The sequence below is a fragment of the Chlamydomonas reinhardtii genome, chromosome 10, assembly GCF_000002595.2.
Source record: "Chlamydomonas reinhardtii strain CC-503 cw92 mt+ chromosome 10, whole genome shotgun sequence".
Taxonomy (NCBI): domain Eukaryota; kingdom Viridiplantae; phylum Chlorophyta; class Chlorophyceae; order Chlamydomonadales; family Chlamydomonadaceae; genus Chlamydomonas; species Chlamydomonas reinhardtii.
The window spans coordinates 5,339,374-5,359,738 of NC_057013.1; the positions used below are offsets into that span (position 1 = coordinate 5,339,374).

The window sequence follows — 20,365 nt, forward strand, 5'->3', positions numbered from 1 at the left end:
CTAGTAATTAGTAGTCTTGTCTTGTAGCTCTAACTCAAACTGCTATGCTTATTGATTGCGCCCAGCGCTGTGTCGCTTTGCGAGTGGATTCCAACCACGCGGGAAATATGGTATGTTGCGCCCATAGCCGCTAATCGCTCCATGAAAGCACCTCATTAGCATTATACCTTACTGCTCGGCCGCGAAGAATGTGCTGGTCAAAGCGACATTTGCCTTTGCTCCTAGTCGCGGGGCTCGCCTGCACTATTACGATTACTTATGCAGCCGATCCCGTTAGCGATGTGCTTGAAAAGTATTTTGGAAAGCTCGTGGAAGACGCCCAGGCGAAGGAAAAGCTTGTGTCTCACCTCGACACACTGCTAAAGCTGGGCGCCAAGCGGCCAGGCGAGGGGCTGCGCGTTGTGCACGAGTATGAGGACGAAAAGGCAAAGACATTGGGCGTGGAGGTCGTCCCCACGTTGACAGCGGGGTCCGTAAACGCGTGGGCCGACCAAGCGCTGGAGCTACTGCGGGGGGTTGACGAGGGCCACACCTACTCGCTGCTGCGCCGCGTCATAACGGCGGCACTGCTGAAGCTGTGGCTGGAAGGGGGGCAAAAGCTGCCGGACGGCAGCTCCGACAAGCTCAAGGAGGTCATGCTCAAGGTGCGGAGGGGCCGGACAGGGAGCCAGCACGCCGCGCGTCGTGCCCGTGCTTCGTTAGCGTTGTGCTTCCACGGTCTACCCCATTACCCGTTCCACTCTACCAGCCAGCCTCCACCGTCCATCAACGCCTGGTCAAGCATGCTGCTTCGATCATCGCTTTCCCATCTGACAACCCCTGAACCTTCAAACCCCTCTGCTTTCATAGCTGTACGCAGTGCACCGGCTGGGCAGTGTGCAAAAGGGTGTAATGGAGTTCCTGCACGTCTCCAAGAGCGGCGGAACGAGCTGGTGCCACATCGCACGTAGGTGGAACTGCATGAGGCAGCAGAAGGGTTGTTCGCTTGTTTCCGGTGGACATGGGGGCAGCAGTAGGTGTGCCAGCTGGACACAGCGAGGAACAGCACAGCACATGCATGTGCACCTCAAAACGCGCCCTTGTCATGCCTGCATTTCGCAGAGCTCAATGGCTGTGTGACGGAGCGCTATGACCAGTCATACGTGTGCCAGGTCAAGGCGTTTGACGACAAGGTCCGCTGGCTCAACATGACCTACCACATGCAGCAGGTGCCCGTGTATCGGGTTCCCCGCTATGTGCTCAACAGGTGGGGCTTGGCACGAAGGCAAGGGAAGGGGTTTGGCTATGTTGGGAAATCGCAAGGGGAATGGGGGTTTGGATTTCTGTGGTGGACCTATGAAGGGCTTCTCTGGGGTGTTGTGGTGCATGTGCGGGGAAGGTAGTAAGGACCTGTAGCGCTTCGGGCTTGCAGGCAGGCTGTTACATACCGGGTGGGAATACCGTAAGAGTTACCGGGGATACAGTGGCACAGGAGTGTTTGGGACCTGCGGGGCACGCTTGACGCCAGCCCGCCGAGCACTGTGTCTCCCGCTGGTTTCCCACCCCCTACGCCTTCACTTCTTGAATATTCATAAACGTAACCCCCCCGCATCCGCTGCGCCGCAGGTTCTCCCGGTTCGGCAACTTCCGGCGGAGCCATGCGGTGGCGGCCTGCCGCGCGCGGCATGCCATTGTACACCACCACGACTATAACTACTACTCCAATGAGTACACGGTGCACGGCGGGCACGAGGGGCCGGAGAACGCGCACATGTGTCCCGACATCTTCAACGCCGTGGTCATGCGGTGCGTGCGGGCGGGCCAGCTGTGGAGCTGGGCAGGGCAGTGTTGGAACCTTCCACAGGGAGCGAGGCAACGGCGTAGAGGCGTGTGCAAAGGGATAGATGGGGTCTGGAAGGGCTGACGGTCATCCCGCCACCCCCACGCCCTGCTGGTCCCGCGCAGCGACCCGCGCAAGCGCTTGGTATCGCACATGAAGTTCATCATGTGGACCATGTCGGGCGACCGCGGCTACAACGACACGCAGCTGTTTAACATGATGTATGGCAACCGCACAGCCGCCTTCTGGCAGGTGCGGAGGAGTCACGTGCGCGTGCGGCGCAGGCGTCCTGGTTACAGTCCGGGAGAGCAGTAAAGCCGATGAAGGCAGCGAGGTCATTTGTTCAAGGACTAGGGCATGCCATGCTTGCACACAGCCCATGCGCTACATTTCGACGCGCAGCATTCTAGCCATGGAGGTGTTAAACTGCTGCTATGCCTTCTGACACCGTGCACTTCTGGCAATACGCGCAGCATCTGGGACCTGCTGTGGTTGATAACTACTTTATCCGCTCGCTGCTGGGCGAGGTGGCCTTCCACGCGCCCGTGGGCGGCATCACGCGTGACATGCTGGCGCTGGCGGAGCAGGTGCTGGCGCAGTTCGACCTGGTCATGGTGCTGGAGCAGGTGGGAGGCGGCGGCCTGTGGAGGGTTGCGGCGGGTTGATGGAGCCGTAATGGGAAAGCACAAGGGGAGGCGTCGACACGCTTCGTAACGGTGGCGGGCGTCGAGGGGGCACAAGAGAGTGCACGTGAGGGAAGAGAGGGATGATCCAGCGGGCCGGGCATGCGCGGCGGCTACGGTACCATTAGGCTGGCAAGCACGTAACGCGCACATGCCTGATTCTCGCCGCCACACCCGTGCCACCACCGCGCCTTGCCCTCGCCAGGACGTCGACATCCGCAACCTGATCCTGTACTACGGCGTGGGCTGGAAGCACACCCTTGAGGAGGTGCACGACAAGGACGCGGCGGTGCGCGAGAAGGAGTTCAACACCACCGCCTACATCCCGCCTGACGTGGACGCGCTGCTGGAGGCGCAGAGCCTGGACGTGGAGCTGTACGACTTCTCCCAGGTGCCGCGGGGCGTGGGGTGGCCGGGGGTGTGTGGGGCAAAGGTCGGGGGGCTGGGGCCTTGTCGATTGGCAGCGACGAGCTGTGCCGCGACACATGGGCGCACTCGAGACCGATTATTGTAGGTGGTCTTGGCAAACAGCTCTTTCTTTCTGTCGGCACGCTGGCGCCTCAAACCCGCCACTGACGGCACTGTCACGTCTCTGTGGCCTGTTGGGTTTACTGCGACCCGCGCCCCTCACCCAGCCGTGCACCGATGCTCCTGTGGTGTCCCGCAGACTCTGGCGCTGCTGGACCCGGTGGTGTACGCGTTGGCTGCTGGGTCGGGCGAGGTGCCGCTCAAGGAGCTGGCTGCGGCCTCGGACACGGACGACCTGCACTGCGGCCTGCTGCGGGGACTCAATAACAGCCAGGTAGGGAGGCTGCGTCTGGTGCGGGGCTGGGCTTCTTGGGGGCTGGGACAGTGGGGCTTGGGGGCTGGGGACGAGGCTGACGGGACGGAACTGGTGTGGGGACGGAGAGTGCGCTGAGCTGCTCGGGGGTGCAGTCATTAAGTCCAGGGCCGCAAGGCGTAAGAACGCGTGCCCTATGCATGTGTATGAAGCCCTGAGCAGTTTATTCTGCTGGCCCAATCTGCGCAAACAGATTCTGCCGGGCATCGGCGGCACGGTGCGCAAGCATACGGGCCTGCTGTCCGGCATCTCCACCCTCCTGCGAGGGCTGGGCGTCGGCGGGGGCAAAAACCCGCGTGCGCGCGGCGGCCGGGCACGCGCACAGAGCGGCGCTGGCGACAAGGCGCAGCGGAGGCTGCTGGGACTCGACGGGTGGTGGAGCAGGTGGCAGTCGCAGGAGGGCGCACGCAGCTCAGCGCAGCAGGCGTGGGTGTGGGAGGAGCCGGAGAGCGAGGAGGCGCAGCTGCGCGGGCGGCGGACGCTGGCCGGCGCCATGCAGGACGATGAGCGCATTGCGGCGCGGGAGGACTGGGCCGGGAAGGTGGAGCAGCTGCTGTCGCGGGCGATGCGGTCCGTGCGGCAGGCGCTGCCGGGCTGGCAGTGAGGTAACGGCGAACGTGAGTATTGTAGGCGTGTGCGCACGTGGGGGCAAGTGCATGTGCATGCAGTGGGCAAGGGGCTGCGATCGGCGCAGGACTGACGGCCGCTGACTGAACCGGCAAGAGACCCAGATTGGTAGTGCCTAGGCAGACGAAGAACGGACCAGACCTGTGAGGGATAGTTGTATTGATGTCAACACTGGACTAGGTAATAGGCAGCCAACCCCGGCCGAATTTGGGTGCAGAAGGGTGCTGCATTACGCGGCCGTGCATTCATGGATGAGCGTGCAGGGCAGGGCTTGGCACCGCGGCGGCATTGCGGCAATACGGTATAAGTGATTGACGCGCGTGCGCTGTGTTTCTGGTAGGCACCGCCAAACGCGGGATGGTGGCAAGGCTGTGGAACGGCGGGAGCGGTCGCGCACACGCGTCGCATGGATAGTTACAGCACGTTAATGGGTGGAGGCCACCGCTTGTGTTTCGGCCGATTGGACTGCACCATAGCTGAACGCGCAGTGCCAACGAAGTAATAAGTTCATGTGAAGTCGTGACAACCCGAGCGCACTATCATTTAGCCCTTTGAGCTCTTCATCTGTCAGAGTGTGGCTTTAACATTGCCATGCAGCCGCAGACATGCGTACATAACCATGGCCCACCTACCCGGCTGCCACGCATCGTTCGTCAGACACGTGTGCATTTTAGAACGCTCATGCGCAATTGCAGTATTGCACATGACTACCGTACGCGGCCGTGCCGCCGTTGGTAGGTCCAGTGAAGCCCCCGCACACGCAGTCACGCACTCCGCACCTCCCCTGCTCCGCATCTCATGCCGTATGCGAACCTGTCCTGCCCAAACACGAACTGTGTGTGTGTGTGTGTATCGCGCGCTACCCGCCGGTAGCTGCACAGTGCACACCACTGGGCTTTGTGATCATGTGATGTCGTCAAGTACAGAAGCTCCTTCAATCACAGTCCCCTACTTGACAGCTGCGCCGATTCTTGCATGTCCGCAACCTCTTCGTTTGCTCCTGGTCCTCCGTGCCCCACCGTCCAGTGACAGGACCACTCAAACTGCATTTGATAAAGTGACTAAAGTTTGCCTGCTAGGGTTCCCACTGCCAGCTGCGCCCTTCTGGTTACCGCAAGCGCCCTCATGCAGTGCCATGCGGCGAACACCACTGACAATCAGCCACATAAATTGTTGCATTGCAGTGAGTGACAAGGCCCATTCTCGCGTCCTGCCCAATCAGTCGCTGATCACAGCTGCCGCCGCCCCGCCGCGCAGTACTGCTCCACGAAGTCCGCGTACAGCTGCTGCAGCCGCTCCGCCACGGGGCCGCGCCTGCCGCCGCCTATGACCCGGCCGTCCACCTCCACCACCGGGATGACGCCGGCGAAGGTGCCAGTCACGAATGCCTCCTCGGCGCTGTACACCTGTACCAGTACGGGCGTGGGCGGGGAACAATGGAGCAGCTGCTGTCGCGAGTATCTGGTTCTAAGCCAGGGACCTGCCGCGAAGGCAGCGAGCCCCGGACGACGCGCACCAGAAAGCGCTGCACCTCAAGCACAGACGCGCATGCACACATTCACGCACGCACATACATGTACATGCCGTACATACAGACACATGCGCCCACACGCCTGCGTGAGGTAGAAGTCCGTCTCACGGCAGGGGATGCCGTGCTGCTGGCACAGCGTGAGCACCCGCGCCCGGGTGATGCCGCGCAGCTGGTGCCGCGGGCTGGGCGCCCACACCTCGCCCCTGCAGCGGCCGGCGGCAACGCAAGGGACACGGCGCTAGATAGAGCACAGGCGGCCCCAAGGCCACGCAAATGCACCATGCACGGTGGTGTGAAGGTCCAGGTCCGTGCACTCAAAATCACCCAGCCAGCGACGGCCATCAGCAAAGCACCCCTCGCTCGGCTTGCCACCTTGCGTGCGTGCCACAGCCGACTCACTTGCGCACGATGAAGAAGTTGGTGCTGTTGCAGGTGGCCACGAAGCCCTGCGGGTCCAGCATCAGAGCCTCGTCCACACCCGCCTTGTTGGCCTGCGGCGACACAAAGCAGGGCCGGGAGAGGGGGGTTACATTCATGATTATTTAAGAAGTGAACGCGTAGGGGTGCAGAGCTGCCCGCAGTCAGCAGCGCGCGGCTAGGCGCAGCCATCCAATCGTCCTGGGATGGGAGTCCTGGGCTACCGCCGGTGAAGACGGGAGCCCATGCAGACCGATTGCGAACCGATGAAGGTGCCGAGGACAGCTGAAGGCGTTAGCCGCCCACCGGGGGAGGCACCGCACCTGGATGCAGGCAGCGATGCAGTTGAGCTTGGAGTGGGAGTTCCATCCGGGGTCCTGCACGTCGGGCGCGCCACGCCGCACGTGCACCGTGAACAGCCTTATGCCCCGCTCCCTCGGCACCGGCGAGGCCTCCTGTGTTGCGATGAATTGCACAGAGGAAATAGAGTGTGAGAAGCTTGAAAGCTAGAGCAAGGGGACTTGGACAGCAGCAAGGGACAGCTGGGGTCAGCAGCCATACCGTACCTTGTACTCGGGCACGATTACGATGGTGGGCTTGCCGATGGTGGTGTTGGGGTTCTGGTAGGGCGTGGGCTTCAGCCCCCGCGTCACCATGAGCCGGATGTGGACCCCTGCAGCAGGATCAGGATGACGCACGGCCTGGTGAACATACGGTAGCTCCGAGGACGTATGAGGGCCCGAGCTGCTGTGCTGCCCAGGCGCAGTGGAAAACTCCACGACTGCAATCGTGCTGCAAGTGTGCCCATCACCCACCTACCTATGCTTTCTGCGCCAACCAGCCAAGCCACCTGCCCGCTAACCGCGCTGCTTTACCAACCGAACACGAACAGCCCCCAACCCCCGAACCTCCCGCAAAGCCAGTAATCCACCCACCCAATCCACCCGATCCACCCACCCGCGCACCCGAGGTCATGCCGTTGGCGTCCACCGTGTCGTACAGCATCTGCTGCAGCGCCCCCAGCTGCTCCGCCAGCCCCGCCCCCGGCGCCCCCAGACCCAGCTCCATGTCCAGGGCCTTGGCGCCCTCCGCCAGCCGCTCCAGGTGCTCCTCAGCCAGCAGCAGCACGCCTGGAGGCGGCGGCGGCGGCGGCGGAGGAGGAGGAGGCAGAGGAGGCGGAGGACGAGGGGGGGGAGGAGGAGGGAGCGGGTGACGGCACGCGGGGAGGTCGCAGGTGTCAGTTGTGCAGTGGCAAGAGTAGCCGTTGTGGAGGCCGCCAGCATTTCAACTCAGAGCCAGGCATGCAGGCTCACCGTTGTGCAGCCGGATGCCCTCCCACACGCCGTCACCCAGCATATAGCCGCTGTCCAGAACCGACACCCGCGCGTGTGGCCGCCACACCTGCGCAGCGGGCGCACACATGGATGATCGCAAACTGACATTTTTAGAACAAAACGTGTCGAATAAGATTCCCGACTCGACGTACAAGCGCGCCGCCACATGCTCCGTCACGCACACGGCGGACCTATCCGGTGGACCTGCGAGCCTGCAAGCGCCGCACCAGCTCGAAGCGCTCCGTGACGCCGTCCCGAATGCCGATGAGCACATCCTCATTGCGCGGGTCCTGCACGTACACGTGCGTGCCGGTCTTCTGTAGACCCGCCGGCGCAGGCGCCTCCAGCTCTGGGGCTCCAGCACTGGGCGTTGTCGCGTCCGCCTGCGGCTGGGTCCCAGACTGCTCGGCGTCGCCGCCGCCTGCGGCCGGCAGCGGCCGTGGGACGGGGCCCTCCGGTCCCTAGCAGGCGAAAAAGGCAGACGATTGCATGCGCAGTTGGTTGTCCAGGGTGCTGTACCGCGAGAGTCGCACCACACCCCAGGCACCGTTCTGTGTGTCTGGGCATTGCCCTTTACAAACACATGTGCGTATTGCTTCCCTTTCCCTCTGTGGCACAGGCACAAACACACACGCGCCCACACGCGCACTGGTTCCCCCGCACCTGCCCCTGCATGCAGGGTCTCAGCGCCAGGCGGGACAATGTGTCGTACAGCGGGTAGCACTCGGCCAGCAGCGGCTTGAGGCTGGGGGGCAGCGGCTTGCGTGCGTCCCGCACCTCCATGTCGAAGCCTGGGTGGGGAGGCGGGGCTTGTAACTACCAGCCCAATCTAAACCAAACGAAGCCAAACTCTTGGGGAAGGGCATTCAAGGTTAACCATTCTTGCGCAAAAGACACCGGACCACATGGGCGGTGGCCCCAGTCACGCAGCTCGATGTGCAGTGGCGCGGTAGGATGCGCGGCGCAGGTATCTGATCCAAACAGGGGCGTCCCACGGGGGTGTCTATGGCGAGTCCATACGGCCATAACCATGATCCCTCCGCTATCAGCGCTGCCCATAACGAGTCCTCCAGAGGGCCTTTGCTGCAGTACCCACCCACGCTCTTGTGCGTGTTGCGATACCACCAGGACGCCCAGCAGCCGTCGTAGGGCTTGGGCCCCGCCGCCCAGCTCAGCATGGCGGGGTCCCAGGCCAGCCCCAGCGCAGCACACAGCGCACGCAGCACGCCCTCCGGCTGTCGGATGAGCTCGTCCGAGTTGATCACGATGGGGGCGCGCCTGCGGGTTGGTGGCAGTGATCGGAGTATCGGAGTGCGCTGTATGCCGTTGCGGTCATCAAGGTTGTCAAGGCATGGGTTGGTGTTGGCAAGCGTAGCAAAGGGGTCGGCCAGCGGCCTCCGAGGCTTACCCCTGGACACGCATCTCGCTCACGATTTCCAGAAGCGCCTGCATCACAGTTGAAGTTAGTTGCTGCGCAGCCCATTCCATGTGCCTGTAGTTCCTCAACCCATACAACTATTAGCATTGGCATCGCCTCCACGTCGTTCCATGGAGGGATGCGCTCACTCTCCACGATAGTACAGGCCCGAACCCCACGTCCAATCTCTCCATCCTCCATTAGGTAGAGGCGACCAGCGCACCGCCTTGCGCTCAGCCACTTTCCCAATCGCAAGTAGGAGAGACCCATTTCAGCGGCAACAGTTCCTCAGCTCTCCTGTTGCAAGGAGCCGCCCTGCGGCTCAATGGTGTGCGGCCCGTGTGCCCTCGGCTGTCCCTGGGATGAGACCCGCCGTGCTACCAACCTATACCCCTTTCTGGGAGCGCTGCAGCGTTGCCATTGCCGCGATGCACCCAGCCCCCGTGCCGACAGCAGGCCAGCCCAAACTCCCAGCCGGCCACGCCCACACCGCCCACACCTACCGTGTACCCCAGCTCCTGCTGCGTGGGCTCCAGCACCGCGGAGAAGGATTGCAACACGCCGTACGGCTCCCGTACCAGAATCTTTAGGGCGCGCCAATCAATGGCGGTATTGAAGGAAACGCGGAAAGCCCAGGCAGACAGCTCTCAAGGTGTGCGGAAAGGGACTCGGGGGATCGGCCCGCCCTGGCTCTTAGTACTTGGCTATGACAAGTAACCAAATGACAGCTGTTCTGCGGCTGACTGCATTGTGTAAGTCTTGTTGGCAAACGGCACTTCGGTGCACCGCTGCCCTACCAGCGAGCTCCTTTGCCCGGAAGTCCGACCCTGTCCGACCCAGCAGCGACCCAAAGGTGTCTCACCATGTGCTGCGCGCGCTTAAATAGCTCCCCCGTGATTCCCAGCTTGTGTTTGCCCATGTGTTTGGCGTACAGCACGGGTCGGGAGCGGGGCGCCAGCAGCTGGTCCTTGACAACCGCGTTGCCGTCCGTGGACTGCTCGGCCAACACCTGCAGAGAGGGCATGGCGGCACGGCTCAGGGGCATAGGCTCCGGATAGGGTAATCGAGTGCCAGTTATACTACGTTATGAGCTTTGCTGTGAGACCCGCCACGGTGAGTACGGCAACTAGCCTCGTGCGGTGGTGCAAAGCCCCGTGCCGGTGGGGCGTACGTGGATTGAGGAGTTCTCCCACCCCGCCCGCAATCCCATTCCGTGCCCGTTATCCTCAGCCCCTGACGAATGGAAGGCCTACACGGCTATGTACAAGGTAGGCTTACAAAGTCCCGATACGGCCGTGGGAGGCCGGTGAGGGTCAGGTAGGAGGCGTAGAGGGGTTCGTCGAGCACCTCAGCGTCCGCACGCTGAGCGAACGAGTACATCAAGCTGGTGGAAACACATCGAGGCCCCGACCAACAATTGATGCAGCCGCGGTCAATATCATTTGCTTCCTTCGGCGGCTCCATCTATGCTCACGCCGGGTAGGTGCGCGAGGACGCAAAATGATCGATTTGTCGCTAGGGTTGTCTGGGCCCTATTGGTTACAGTGATTGCCTGAATGTGTTACGCTTGAATCAATTTAAATGGCTTATAGGTCGTTGGCAATCGGAAACCATAGCGACAGGCCACTATGACAGGCCAAGGACTGGGCCAAGTACTGGGCCAAGGAATTTGCATACGCGCGTGCGTGTGCGAAATGTTCTGTCAGAGTGTATGGAGCAATCCTCAGCCGGCGATTGGGTGGGTGCACATTACTGGCATGGGGAAAGGCCGAAAGGGTCTTGGGTTCGTGGCCTGGCGGGGTTACAGTGCCCTCCACAAGTGCGACATGCTCCCACGGTGTTAGGGCCATCCGTGGCTCTCGCCAACGCGGCGTCCCACACGCCCGGTCTGCTTGATAAACATCGCGACTGTTGCAGCATGTCCTTCCGCCGGCTGCCGCATGTTGATTATTGTGCCCGGATTCATTCAAGCATCCCATGCATGCACCAGTGTCGTGGCCCCGCATTTAGTATAGCTTTCATACTCACTCATTGCATGTCCCAGGCGAACGTAAGGTTGAGCAGCAGTTTGCTTGGTGCATCTTCCCCACCCACCAGCATGTTTGAGAATGCACTATAATAAAGAATGAAACGCGCTGTACACTCTTCCTCTCTGAAACGCAACTGTGTGCACACGCGCGCCCACACGTGTCTGCCCACTCATGATAATGCCCAACCATTTCCAGTTTCCTTCTTCAGCAGCATGACAAACCACAAACAATCAGGGACACACCAACCATTAGCCACGTACTGAACCACGCAATCGCAGCTTATTAGCCCATCTGCGACTCCACGCGCTTCAAGCGCGGAATCGAGGCGCCCCCGGTGACGGGCTGTGCACTGCTCAGCCCCTCCATCACTTCGGATGCCGCCGCCGGCGCGCTCACCACCGCCTCCGTCCCCATCGCCTTCTGCTGCGCAGCCTGCTGTGTCAGCTGCTGCTCCTTCTTCGCCTGCTGCTGCTGCCAGGCCGTGAGCCGGTGCTCCAGCCACATGCCGCCCGCCATGGATCCAAGGTAGGCGAGCACGTGGGGGTCGCCAGTCAGAGCCGCCACGATGGCGGGGCCGGGGCACATGCCCGCCAGCCCCCAGCCGGCGCCGAACAAGACGCCGCCTGTGAGGAGCCGGCCGTCGATCAGCGAGCTAGTGGGGATGCAGAAGCCCGGCGTGAAGAGCGGCTTTGACATCATCCTGCGGGGGCGCGTGTCAAGACCGCGGGGCGGGAGTTTAGGCGCAGCTGTCTGAGATAAGCACCGCCGTGTGCAGGCGGCAATACCGCGTTCCTTTCCAGTTTCGCGGGAGCATGAGACCACCGGAATGCGTTGGCCCATCACCAATGCAGCCCCGCCCCGGAGCCTTTCCTCCACTCACTTGAATCTGAGGATGCCCTGGTACGCGATCGCGGCCACCATCACGGCACCACCCATGACGAAGGGCAGCGAAGCGTCCCAGGAGGGCACGCCCACGGTCAGGAAGCCAGCGACCTGCGTTGTGCGACGGGTTTGCGTTGGGTGATGCGATCAGCCTCAATGCGGTAACGTTGACTTGCATCCCCACCAGCCAATCCCCCCCCGACCCCCACGCACGTACGATCCGTACACCTGCAGCTGTCCGATCTATCACAGCTCGCAGAAAAGTCCCTCAGGCTCCCACATGTTCCCAGGTTGCCTCGAGATTCTACAGTAAAAACCAACCTTGCTGGGGTGCGTCATGCCCGAGATGCCGAGGCCAATGGCGAACAGCAGCCCTGCCAACACTTCGGAGCCCAGCTCGAACGGCACAGACTGCTGGGCCTGCGCGCTGGGCTGGGACGAGGGGGCGCCGCGGACGGCGCGGGCGGCGCTGGAAAGCGCGGCGAAGGCCGCGAGGCCGCCCAGCGCTGCGGTGACGGCCAGCTGTAGCTCGGGGGCGGCAGGACCAGCGAAGGCCGCGGCGAGCGGGGCCACGTTCATAGCGGCGGCGGTGTTGGTGAGAGTAGCGGTGGCCATGCCCGCAGCCCTGTGGAAAGATGGACACGCAGCGAGCACAGCGATTCATTCAGTGCATGCGTAGTGTGCCAAGTGCGAACAGTAGAATACCGATACCCGTGCCCTTTTGCGCGGGTCAAAAGGCGACGGGCGGCACATGCGTGCTGCCCTGCCAGCTGTCGCGTGTGCTGCCGTTACGCGTCAAAGACCCCCAGGCAAGCAGCACTCACATGAAGGTCCCGGTGTACGCAAACGAGCGTGTCGATAGTCGGGCTGCAGGGGGGGGAGTCAACGGGGGAAGGGGCATTTGAAAGCGTGCCTGTACATATGCAGGCATGTACATGCCGTCCGTACGTCGTCCGATGCACAGACGGCTGGTGCAGAGAGCTCCCATGCATACGATATGCGGGGTGCACTCACCAGAGCCGCAGATTCCGTGTCCTGACGTGCACCCGTTGCCCAGCGCGGCGCCCAGTCCGACCAGAAGACCCCCTAGGGATGCGCGCCAGAGCTGCAGGGGTTGATTGGGAGGCCAACATGGTTCGTTGGCATACGGCGTGCAGGGATGGGCGTAACACTTCTCCGCAGGATCCCGCCTTGGATCCAGCTATAATATTCGTGGCAATCACCCTTCCACCGGTCTGCTAGTATTAAGGCCTGCGTACCGGAAAGGATTCGGGGATGACCTCAAAGGCGGCGGGGAAGGCGTTGGTCAGCATGAGTGCGCCAACCAGCATGCCGCTCAGGAAGGCGAAACGCCAGGGCGCCGCCTCGCCGTTGATCAGGCCCCTAGGGTATCGGCAGGTGATGAAAGGTTAGCATACACCGTAAACTGGGACGCCGTCAAAAGCAGACAAGACAGAGAAGGACGACGTGGTAAAAACAATGGTACAACACAACAAACTCACTTGACGGCGCCAGAGATGCCCAACACCCGGCCTGTGGCGATGACCTTGATGGCCGTGGCGATGCCCAGTACAAGGCCGCCCAGGGCCGCGGTGCCAGGGGTGAAGCTGAGAAACGTGTAGCCTGCCAGTCAATTGGCAGCAAACATATTCTCAGGGCACATGCTCGAAATTTCTGCTCAATGGGGTAGTAGGTTGCGATATTACAAAGAAGGGACAATAGGCTGACTTCCGGCCTCGAGGCCCGGATCCATGTATTGACCCTGTGCCCCGCTGACGTGCCCGCTGACTCTTGCACTCACCCGAAGACGCTGCACCGAGTGAGACCATAGCGGCAGCCTCAGCAATTGCGTGTGTGGCTATGCTCCGCCGAGACGCAAGCAGGTCGGGCGCTGTGAGCCCAGCGGGAGGAAGCAGCCCTGCGCGGGGCAGGAGCGATGGGTGTGAAGTTACGTCAAACCGCATACTCAACACCAGAAGGACGTGCGTATCCCTACTATTTCAAGCTGAACATGTTCAGATGTGGAAGGTCCCGGTATACGGGGTGTTGCCTCAGGCATCGCTGTTCACGCACGCAATTTGCCTAGCGCGTTAGAACCGCACCGTGTGAGGGTCCAGCGTTATGTTGAGTATTTTGTTGAATGAAGGGGTGGGACAGAAGGTGGATAACTGCGGGCTTGGTGCGCGACAGTCGCGATGACAGCAGCCGCGAGCGGGACGCAAGGCAAATAGCCATGGAGTTTGTGAGTTTTTCTTGTTGTATGATGTGTATGTATTCAAGGGTGGAGCATCGCCGTGCTTTATACACGCGATTGCAGCTCACGCAGGGTTTCGCGACGAGGAGGTGATCGATCCGTCATCGTCGACAAAGGGGCGCGGCTATCATTACACCGCGTGTGCTTACATACTCGCATATTTTGTTAATATGGAGCGGCCACGTGCACCCTGAAACAGTGAGAGGGCAGGTCGCGCAGTACTCCGGAAAAAACGGAGTCTAAACCGCCGAGCTGACACACAGGGCACGATGTGTAGCAAACTTGTAGGTGCTTCATTTTATTGCATGAGGTTTGTTGCAGCGCAGGCTACACGCAAGCGGAGGCGAACGTTAGCGCCATCCCGCCGACTGCTCGCAGGCAGCTTGCGACCCACCGTCACCATGGCAATGCGTGCCCTTTCCGCGTGCCCTTCCCCCGTGCCCCCACTCTGTCCACTGCACTTGTCACTTCCATCCAGCCGCGCCGAAGCAAGGACACGGTGCCGTCCGCGGCCCGCCTGAATGTTTTTGCAAGTGATGACCTTCACTAAATCTCGACCAGGGCAAGCCCCGGACCCCGCCACACTAACGTGCCTCGTGTACCCTGCGCCCTTTTGTCAGCCCGCAACCATACACGCAATCCCTTTCCTACAGACACCGCGGCATATTTTGTCTTCACTTTTTCAACCGGGGGGTTCCTCACCGCCTTCGTCCAGGCGCCGCGCCCCACCGTCCAGTGACGGGACCGCCTTCGACACTTGGCGTCGGTGGCGGGGTCTAGGGAGGCTATCGGCCGCCAAATCGGCCTCCACTTGTCGACAGACTACACATCCGGACGGCGTGTACAAGCAAAGCTGTCCAGCCATATGCGCCGCCAGGGTTGCATAGTACGCGACCCTCTCCATAATACGCGTATTAATACAGCGTACTAGGATTTCTAGTACAGTACGTTAAAATACGGTGCATGATACGCTGGGCCAGGAAATCCGGGGGGAAAGCCGACGCAAACACGCGTGCCCGCACCATGCCCGAATCGGTGTGAATTTGGATTTGCGCTGTTGAACTTGAGCAAGGAAAAGCGCTCACCCCGACGTGGGATGGATTAGTTCCTTGCATCATTCTCGAGGTATATGAGTGCTGATCGCTATACTTCAACAGCGGCCACAATCTTCTAGCGGAATTTCCTTCAACTTATTACACTCATATTGATATGAGAGAACACAGCTGCAGTGCGGAGAGCAATCATGGTTCGCGAACTTCAACGGACATCCATTCCAGCACCCCTCGCACACCTCGCCCGCCACGGCGCTGCCACGGCCCACCCCGCTGGTTTCCCCAGCACAACGAACCACCAGGCCGCTGACACAGCCGCGTCTGCAGCTCAGGCTGTAGCGCACTGGTAACTGCTGATTCGGCACCAGCTAGCGCGCCAGCCGCCATGATGCTGCTGCTACTGCTCATGCCTGTCACGCTAGCCGGCAGCTTGGGGGACGTTGGCGACAACGGGCCCAACACGGTCGGCAGAAGCAGAGGCGCAGAGGCGCTCTCATAGCTGTTTGACGGCAGTGCGCCGGCCCCCGTTGGGGCCAGCGAGGACACCGCGGCTACTGCCTGCCTGCTGCGCCGCTGCTCTGTCCTTGCCAGCCGCGTACGTGTGGGGCTACCTGTCAGCGCCCCCACGCCACTGCTTGGCAAAAGCTGCCGGCCGCTACTGCCACTGATGAGGCCACGCGCCAGGTCCTCACCGACGACGCAGCTGGCTCCGGAACTGTTGCCGGCAATGCCACCGGTGCTCGTGCTAGCGGTCAAAACACTTGCCGGCAGCCGGATTGATTTCTCGCTGCTGGTGCCGGTGGCACCGCCACCAAACCTACTGCTGCCGGCGGCGCCTCCACCACCGCCGCCGCTGTAGCTGGCACGGGGCGACCGTGAGGTAACGGGTGCTGCTGCAAAGAAGGGCAGGCTCCCGCTCTGCTGCCACTCATCGCCCCGCCGCGCATCCGCGCCGCTGCTGCCCTGCGGGCCGTCACCGTTGATGCCATCATACAGAAAGATAATACCTCCGTACCCACGAGGGCTTGGAGCCACCACCGCAGCTCCAGCCGCCGTTTCCGGCACGCTAGCCCCGCCGCCGTACCCGCTGCTGCTACTGGGCGTGGCCATGTCATCACCGCCGCCAGGGCCAGGACTGCCAGTGCCACCGCCACCTGCGCCGCCGCCACACCAACCACCGGACCGCATTGCTCCCTGTTGCCGCGCCTTCGGGCTGCTGCATGCAGGCATGGCGGTGGCGCCGCTGGCTGCGAGCCCTCTGGGCCCGCCTGCGCTGGGGGACTGAAGCATCGGCGGCGGTGTCGGCAGCAATAGTCCCGCGGTTGAGGCGGCATCAGAAGCGGCCACCTGCTGGATGTGCGGTAGGCTGAGGGCTGCCGGGCGCGTCATGGTATACCGCGCATGCTGCAGGTATTGAGACCTTTGTAATGGCGAGTTCGCAGCTGCCGCATCCGCCGCAGAACCGCTGCCGATGCCAGGGGCATGCGCCGCTGATGCGTGCCCATCCGCCGTCGTTGCTACTGCAGCTGTTGCTGCTACGGCGGTGGTCATGCGTGCCCGTCGAAAGCTACCGCCACCACTGCTGGCGGCACTGCTAGCAGCCGCGTGAGGCGGGAAGGCCGCCGGCGGGTGGTGTGCTGGCTGCGCAGGTGACTCCACCGCGTCAGCCGAAGTGCCGTCAAAGGACTGGCAGGCAGGCTGCAGGAAGCGCCGCAACTGAGGGGAAGCGGGCAGCGGGCAAGGTTCGACGCCGCCACCGCCTCCGCCGCCGGGCACCTGATCCTCGCTGCTGACCTTACTTGCGTGGCTCGCGCGCGGGTCGGTCGCGCTGGGAAGGCGAAAACAATTCAGTACACTCGCCCCGAGGCCACTTGACCCACACGCAGCGCAGATACATACTATATATGTAATATGGAATACTCGCACAGGCAAGCAGCCGCATGGCGCAGGTGCGCCACGCCATGCCATCGCCTGCGACCCTCCCCCGAGATGGAAGGTTTCTTTGCTGGGTGAACTCCACACAACCCCCGCCTACCTCGCATGCATTAATGCGTGTGTATTCTCCTCCCTCCAATCCTCCCCCATCTGAGTGACAAGGCGGACGGCCCTCCAATCCTCCCCCAGCTGAGTGACAAGGCGGACGGTGCCGCTTGCTGCTACACTCACCGAGTACATGGGCGGCTTGGAGCTGGCGCAGCGGTGCCAAGTCGTGGATATGAACGCCGACACCTGCTCGTGCGGCGATTCCCACGCGCACAACATGCCCTGCAAGCACATGTTCATGGCGGTGGAGGCGCGCGCGAGCCCGTGCTTGCCACCAAGCCTGCTGCAGCAGCCTCACCTGATGGTGAACACCCACGTTACCGGCGGCACTCTACCCACGCCGCAGCAGATCCCTGATGCAGAGCTGCACGCGGAGGTGGAGGCCCTCGCCCAGGAGCTGCGCCTAGAAGCTGCGGGGCAGCTTGTTGCAGGTGAGGCGGACGTAGAGGAGGAAGAAGAGCCTATGGCTCCGGTCGAGCCTGTGGGCGAGGAGGCGTGGGATGAGCAGGGGTTGGCCGAGGGTGCGGCGGCAGCAGCCACGCCCATCACGGCAACCATGCAGACCAGCACAAGCGACGCAATCAACGCCGTTATAGTGCGCGATCAGCTCGGTGTGATGCGCAATGCCACGTACACGCTGGTGATTACCTTAGCAAGCTGAAGGCCGGCGTGGCAGCGCTCCTTGCGGAGGTGCGACCCGGCCTGGACGCCAGCGGCTTCGATGAGATGGACACCGGCCTACAGAGCAGGCGGCGGAAGAGTGGAGCAAGCGGTGCTCAGGAGGAATTTCGGCCGGGCAAGGAGCTAGGAAGGAAGAAAAAGAAGAAGGAGCCCTCCTTCCTTGAGCACGTGTCTCTCGGCGAGGTGCAGCCCATCGCCCGCCCACCAGCACCACCCACGCGTGGCCGGCCCAACCCCGCCCTACTCGCAATGCAGCGGTCAGAGCTCGGACCACGCTACATCTCTCTCGAGGTGCAGCGGATGTCCTCCGGGCTGGACATCGCTCGACTACACGGTGCTGCAACCAGCCGTCCTCACCTTCATGCAGCCGCAGCTGGTGGGCCTCATCATGGTGCACGCGCCCCAGGGCTGCCCCCTTTGGCACTACCTGCGGCTGCGGCGGCTCACAGCCAGCATGCTGGGTGACTACCTGGTCTTCAGTGAGCCAGCGGCCGCCAAGAAACTCGTGTGTCGTGATACATGCCAAGGTGGAGGCGGTGACAAGGTGCCTGCGAGGCGAGGCAGCGGTGGCGACAAGTGTACCAGACGCGGCGCTTCAGTGGGGGCACGTGCACGAGCCAAACTGCCTGCACACGGTGCTGAACCACCTGCAGCGCATCCCCGGTTTCGAGAACGCAGCCAACCCCTACATCCACGAGCGCGGCCTCCTCACCTTTGGTGGCGGCGACCGCTTGCTGCCCGTGGGCGCCTCGCCCGACGGCATCCTGGAGGTGGAGCTGCCTGGGCAACCAGGCAAGCTGAAGGCGCTACTGGAGTTCAAGTGCCCTATGTGCGGGCCGGCAAGGAGAACACAGGAGCAGACGGCGGTGAGGGTGCAGATAAGGTCGGGGCCAAGGTCATGCCCGCCCACCATTACGCCTAGGTGCAGCTGGGCATGATGGCCGCCGAGGCCATGCTCTGCCTGTACCTGCAGTACACCGTTGAGACGACCACGGTGCGCGTAGTCCCTTACGACGCTGCGTGGGTGGGCGCCGCTTTTGGCCTCGGTAGCCCCGCAGGGGGTGGGGGGATAGTCGGAGAGCTGTGGCGCCGGTACTACAGGAACGGGCTTGCACCGACCGCTGACTTCGGCAGCGAGCTCGACGGCTACAAAGGCTTCTTGGGGCTCACGAAAGCGGGCTGCGAGAGAGACCGGTGTATCGGTCCCCAGCCAAATCGCAACAGTTGGCTTTTTGAATGATGTCCTTTTATAGAGCCTGAAGTTATGATAACATAGCACTTTACGTCGCAGCAAACGGAGCTGTATGGACGGAGCGACGACCCCTATGCCGCGACCATTGGTCTCCGGATTGGTCTCATGGTGGCAGAGCCTTATGGCCCGCCTGCTCACGCACAGGCGGAAAAGGAGCGATTCGGCGATACCGGAGGCGAATTCGTGGCCGCTGCGGTCCCATCGCGGCGCCCCATTCGTGCGATAGGACTTTTTCGGCCGTTATTTTCCCTACTCAGAGCGGAGAGGGAGATAGATACACAGCCAGCACGCATTGAAGTGCTGAAGTTGACTTTTGCTGCCAGCCTTTAACAGACATCAGGATAGGTCGCACCTGCGCGCCACTGCGCCAATTGAAGCTTCCCATTCGTGTCCCTATGTCCGTGGTGTATGTTTCCTGGGGGAAGCTGGTTCAGACCGGCTGGATGGTTGGCGGTGGCCTGGTCCTCGTGAGCCAGGCGTTCACAGCGCTCCAGCTCGAGATTACGAGAATGAAGATGCATGAGGACATGAAGGGCATGCGCGAGAGCATCAACACGGACATGGAGGCCGTGCGGGAGAGCTTCAAGGCCATGGACGAGAGGCACGACAAGAACATGGAGGCCGTGCGGGAGAGCTTGAAGGCCATGGACGAGAAGCTGGAGAAGGTGCTTTCAAAGACATGGTAAGGTGAATTGGGCTGGACTGCTACCGACTTGCACTCAGTGCGCCGCGCAAAGTGGCACGTGTGGGCCTGTTACCACGCTCGTGCTGATTTTCTTAGGCCCATCACATTGCGCGGCGTAGAGAGTGCAAGTCAGTAGCAGTCGCTCAATTCACCTAAACGTTTCTTTGAAAGCACCTTCTCCAGCTTCTCGTCCATGGTCTTGAAGCTCTCCCGCACGGCCTCCATGTTCTTGTCGTGCTTCTCGTCCATGGCCTTGAAGCTCTCTCCGTCTCTTCACCCCAGACCTCCACCGGACGCCACGGGGACGTGTCAGCTGCAACCGGAACAGACCGGAGGCGGACGCTAACAGGATGCGAGACCTGCTGACAACACGGCTAGCTGTAGTCGTGATCAGGCATGCCGGTGGTGCCTTGTGGTTGTGGCAGGCAGGGCGGGCGATGCCGGGCACAGCCAAGACCCCTGCAGCGGGGACAAGGATGATGCCAAGGGTACGGTACCTGGCAGGTGGCTCACAATAAGTGTGGTGCGGTAGTGTTATTCCTCTGGACGAGTGTTCATCCTACGGACTGAGTGTTCATCCTACGGACAATCAAGTGTTGCAATGCAGGTCACATTCATGACCTTGACCCCGGAATTCTGCCAACGTATGCAATTGACCAACAGCTTTTGATGCTGCAGGTGACAGTGTGGAGAGGCTTTGCGTGGAAGCGTGCTGTTCAATGCCAAGTGGAGTATATGGGCTTGCAGCCTGTCAGGTAGCTTGCCATCACACTACGACAGGAAAGTGTGACAGGAACTATCGCGCTGGGCATGTGCA

At 61.9% G+C, this 20,365-nt stretch overlaps 4 protein-coding genes across 4 annotated transcripts; 1 reads left to right on the top strand and 3 right to left on the bottom strand.

The window, feature by feature from the left end:
* Positions 1–13: 13 nt before the first annotated feature.
* Positions 14–4,365, top strand: CHLRE_10g458000v5 (uncharacterized protein). Its single transcript, XM_001698332.2, has 9 exons — positions 14–644; positions 850–946; positions 1,102–1,246; positions 1,606–1,785; positions 1,945–2,071; positions 2,293–2,445; positions 2,708–2,893; positions 3,170–3,304; positions 3,537–4,365. The coding sequence occupies exons 1-9, from the start codon at positions 189–191 to the stop codon at positions 3,945–3,947; spliced, it is 1,890 nt and encodes a 629-aa protein (XP_001698384.2). The 5' UTR covers positions 14–188; the 3' UTR covers positions 3,948–4,365.
* A 7-nt stretch (positions 4,366–4,372) lies between these two features.
* Positions 4,373–10,343, bottom strand: CHLRE_10g458050v5 (uncharacterized protein). The gene is made up of 14 exons (XM_043067098.1): positions 9,948–10,343; positions 9,532–9,678; positions 9,173–9,253; positions 8,661–8,698; positions 8,349–8,530; positions 7,916–8,043; positions 7,480–7,713; positions 7,232–7,319; positions 6,884–7,048; positions 6,485–6,591; positions 6,242–6,373; positions 5,901–5,992; positions 5,584–5,704; positions 4,373–5,376 (listed from the first exon to the last, which is right to left on the bottom strand). The coding sequence occupies exons 1-14, from the start codon at positions 10,047–10,049 to the stop codon at positions 5,200–5,202; spliced, it is 1,794 nt and encodes a 597-aa protein (XP_042920495.1). The 5' UTR covers positions 10,050–10,343; the 3' UTR covers positions 4,373–5,199.
* Positions 10,344–10,455: 112 nt separating this feature from the next.
* On the bottom strand, positions 10,456–13,903 carry CHLRE_10g458100v5 (uncharacterized protein). Its single transcript, XM_043067099.1, has 9 exons — positions 13,684–13,903; positions 13,383–13,499; positions 13,084–13,204; positions 12,841–12,964; positions 12,596–12,686; positions 12,406–12,448; positions 11,903–12,206; positions 11,580–11,692; positions 10,456–11,399 (listed from the first exon to the last, which is right to left on the bottom strand). Exons 1-9 carry the CDS (start codon positions 13,814–13,816, stop codon positions 10,982–10,984), a joined length of 1,464 nt encoding a protein of 487 aa, XP_042920496.1. The 5' UTR covers positions 13,817–13,903; the 3' UTR covers positions 10,456–10,981.
* Positions 13,904–13,953: 50 nt separating this feature from the next.
* Positions 13,954–18,013, bottom strand: CHLRE_10g458150v5 (uncharacterized protein). The gene is made up of 6 exons (XM_043067100.1): positions 17,969–18,013; positions 17,579–17,668; positions 17,510–17,537; positions 17,229–17,409; positions 17,054–17,152; positions 13,954–16,715 (listed from the first exon to the last, which is right to left on the bottom strand). Exons 1-6 carry the CDS (start codon positions 17,999–18,001, stop codon positions 15,077–15,079), a joined length of 2,070 nt encoding a protein of 689 aa, XP_042920497.1. The 5' UTR covers positions 18,002–18,013; the 3' UTR covers positions 13,954–15,076.
* Between the last annotated feature and the right edge of the window lie 2,352 nt (positions 18,014–20,365).

What these genes read in the sequence shown, in the direction of transcription:
- CHLRE_10g458100v5 (XM_043067099.1), bottom strand. Translation starts at nt 13,816, where the DNA reads ATGGCTATTTGCCTTGCGTCCCGCTCGCGGCTGCTGTCATCGCGACTG. An exon ending in TCATCCCCGAATCCTTTCCG is followed by an intron (nt 12,687 to 12,840) that starts GTACGCAGGCCT and finishes CAACCCCTGCAG; the next exon opens with CTCTGGCGCGCATCCCTAGG. An exon ending in ACACGGAATCTGCGGCTCTG is followed by an intron (nt 12,449 to 12,595) that starts GTGAGTGCACCC and finishes CCCCCCCTGCAG; the next exon opens with CCCGACTATCGACACGCTCG.
- CHLRE_10g458150v5 (XM_043067100.1), bottom strand. Translation starts at nt 18,001, where the DNA reads ATGATGAGGCCCACCAGCTGCGGCTGCATGAAG. An exon ending in CCAGCTGCGGCTGCATGAAG is followed by an intron (nt 17,669 to 17,968) that starts GTGAGGACGGCT and finishes CCTGCTCTGTAG; the next exon opens with GCCGGTGTCCATCTCATCGA. An exon ending in GCACTATAACGGCGTTGATT is followed by an intron (nt 17,410 to 17,509) that starts GCGTCGCTTGTG and finishes CCTCGCCCACAG; the next exon opens with GCTCGACCGGAGCCATAGGC.
- CHLRE_10g458000v5 (XM_001698332.2), top strand. Translation starts at nt 189, where the DNA reads ATGTGCTGGTCAAAGCGACATTTGCCTTTGCTCCTAGTCGCGGGGCTC. An exon ending in TTCAACGCCGTGGTCATGCG is followed by an intron (nt 1,786 to 1,944) that starts GTGCGTGCGGGC and finishes GGTCCCGCGCAG; the next exon opens with CGACCCGCGCAAGCGCTTGG. An exon ending in AGCTGTACGACTTCTCCCAG is followed by an intron (nt 2,894 to 3,169) that starts GTGCCGCGGGGC and finishes GGTGTCCCGCAG; the next exon opens with ACTCTGGCGCTGCTGGACCC.
- CHLRE_10g458050v5 (XM_043067098.1), bottom strand. Translation starts at nt 10,049, where the DNA reads ATGTACTCGTTCGCTCAGCGTGCGGACGCTGAGGTGCTCGACGAACCC. An exon ending in AGCGAGATGCGTGTCCAGGG is followed by an intron (nt 8,531 to 8,660) that starts GTAAGCCTCGGA and finishes ACCAACCCGCAG; the next exon opens with GCGCGCCCCCATCGTGATCA. An exon ending in CGGACTTCTACCTCACGCAG is followed by an intron (nt 5,377 to 5,583) that starts GCGTGTGGGCGC and finishes GTACTGGTACAG; the next exon opens with GTGTACAGCGCCGAGGAGGC.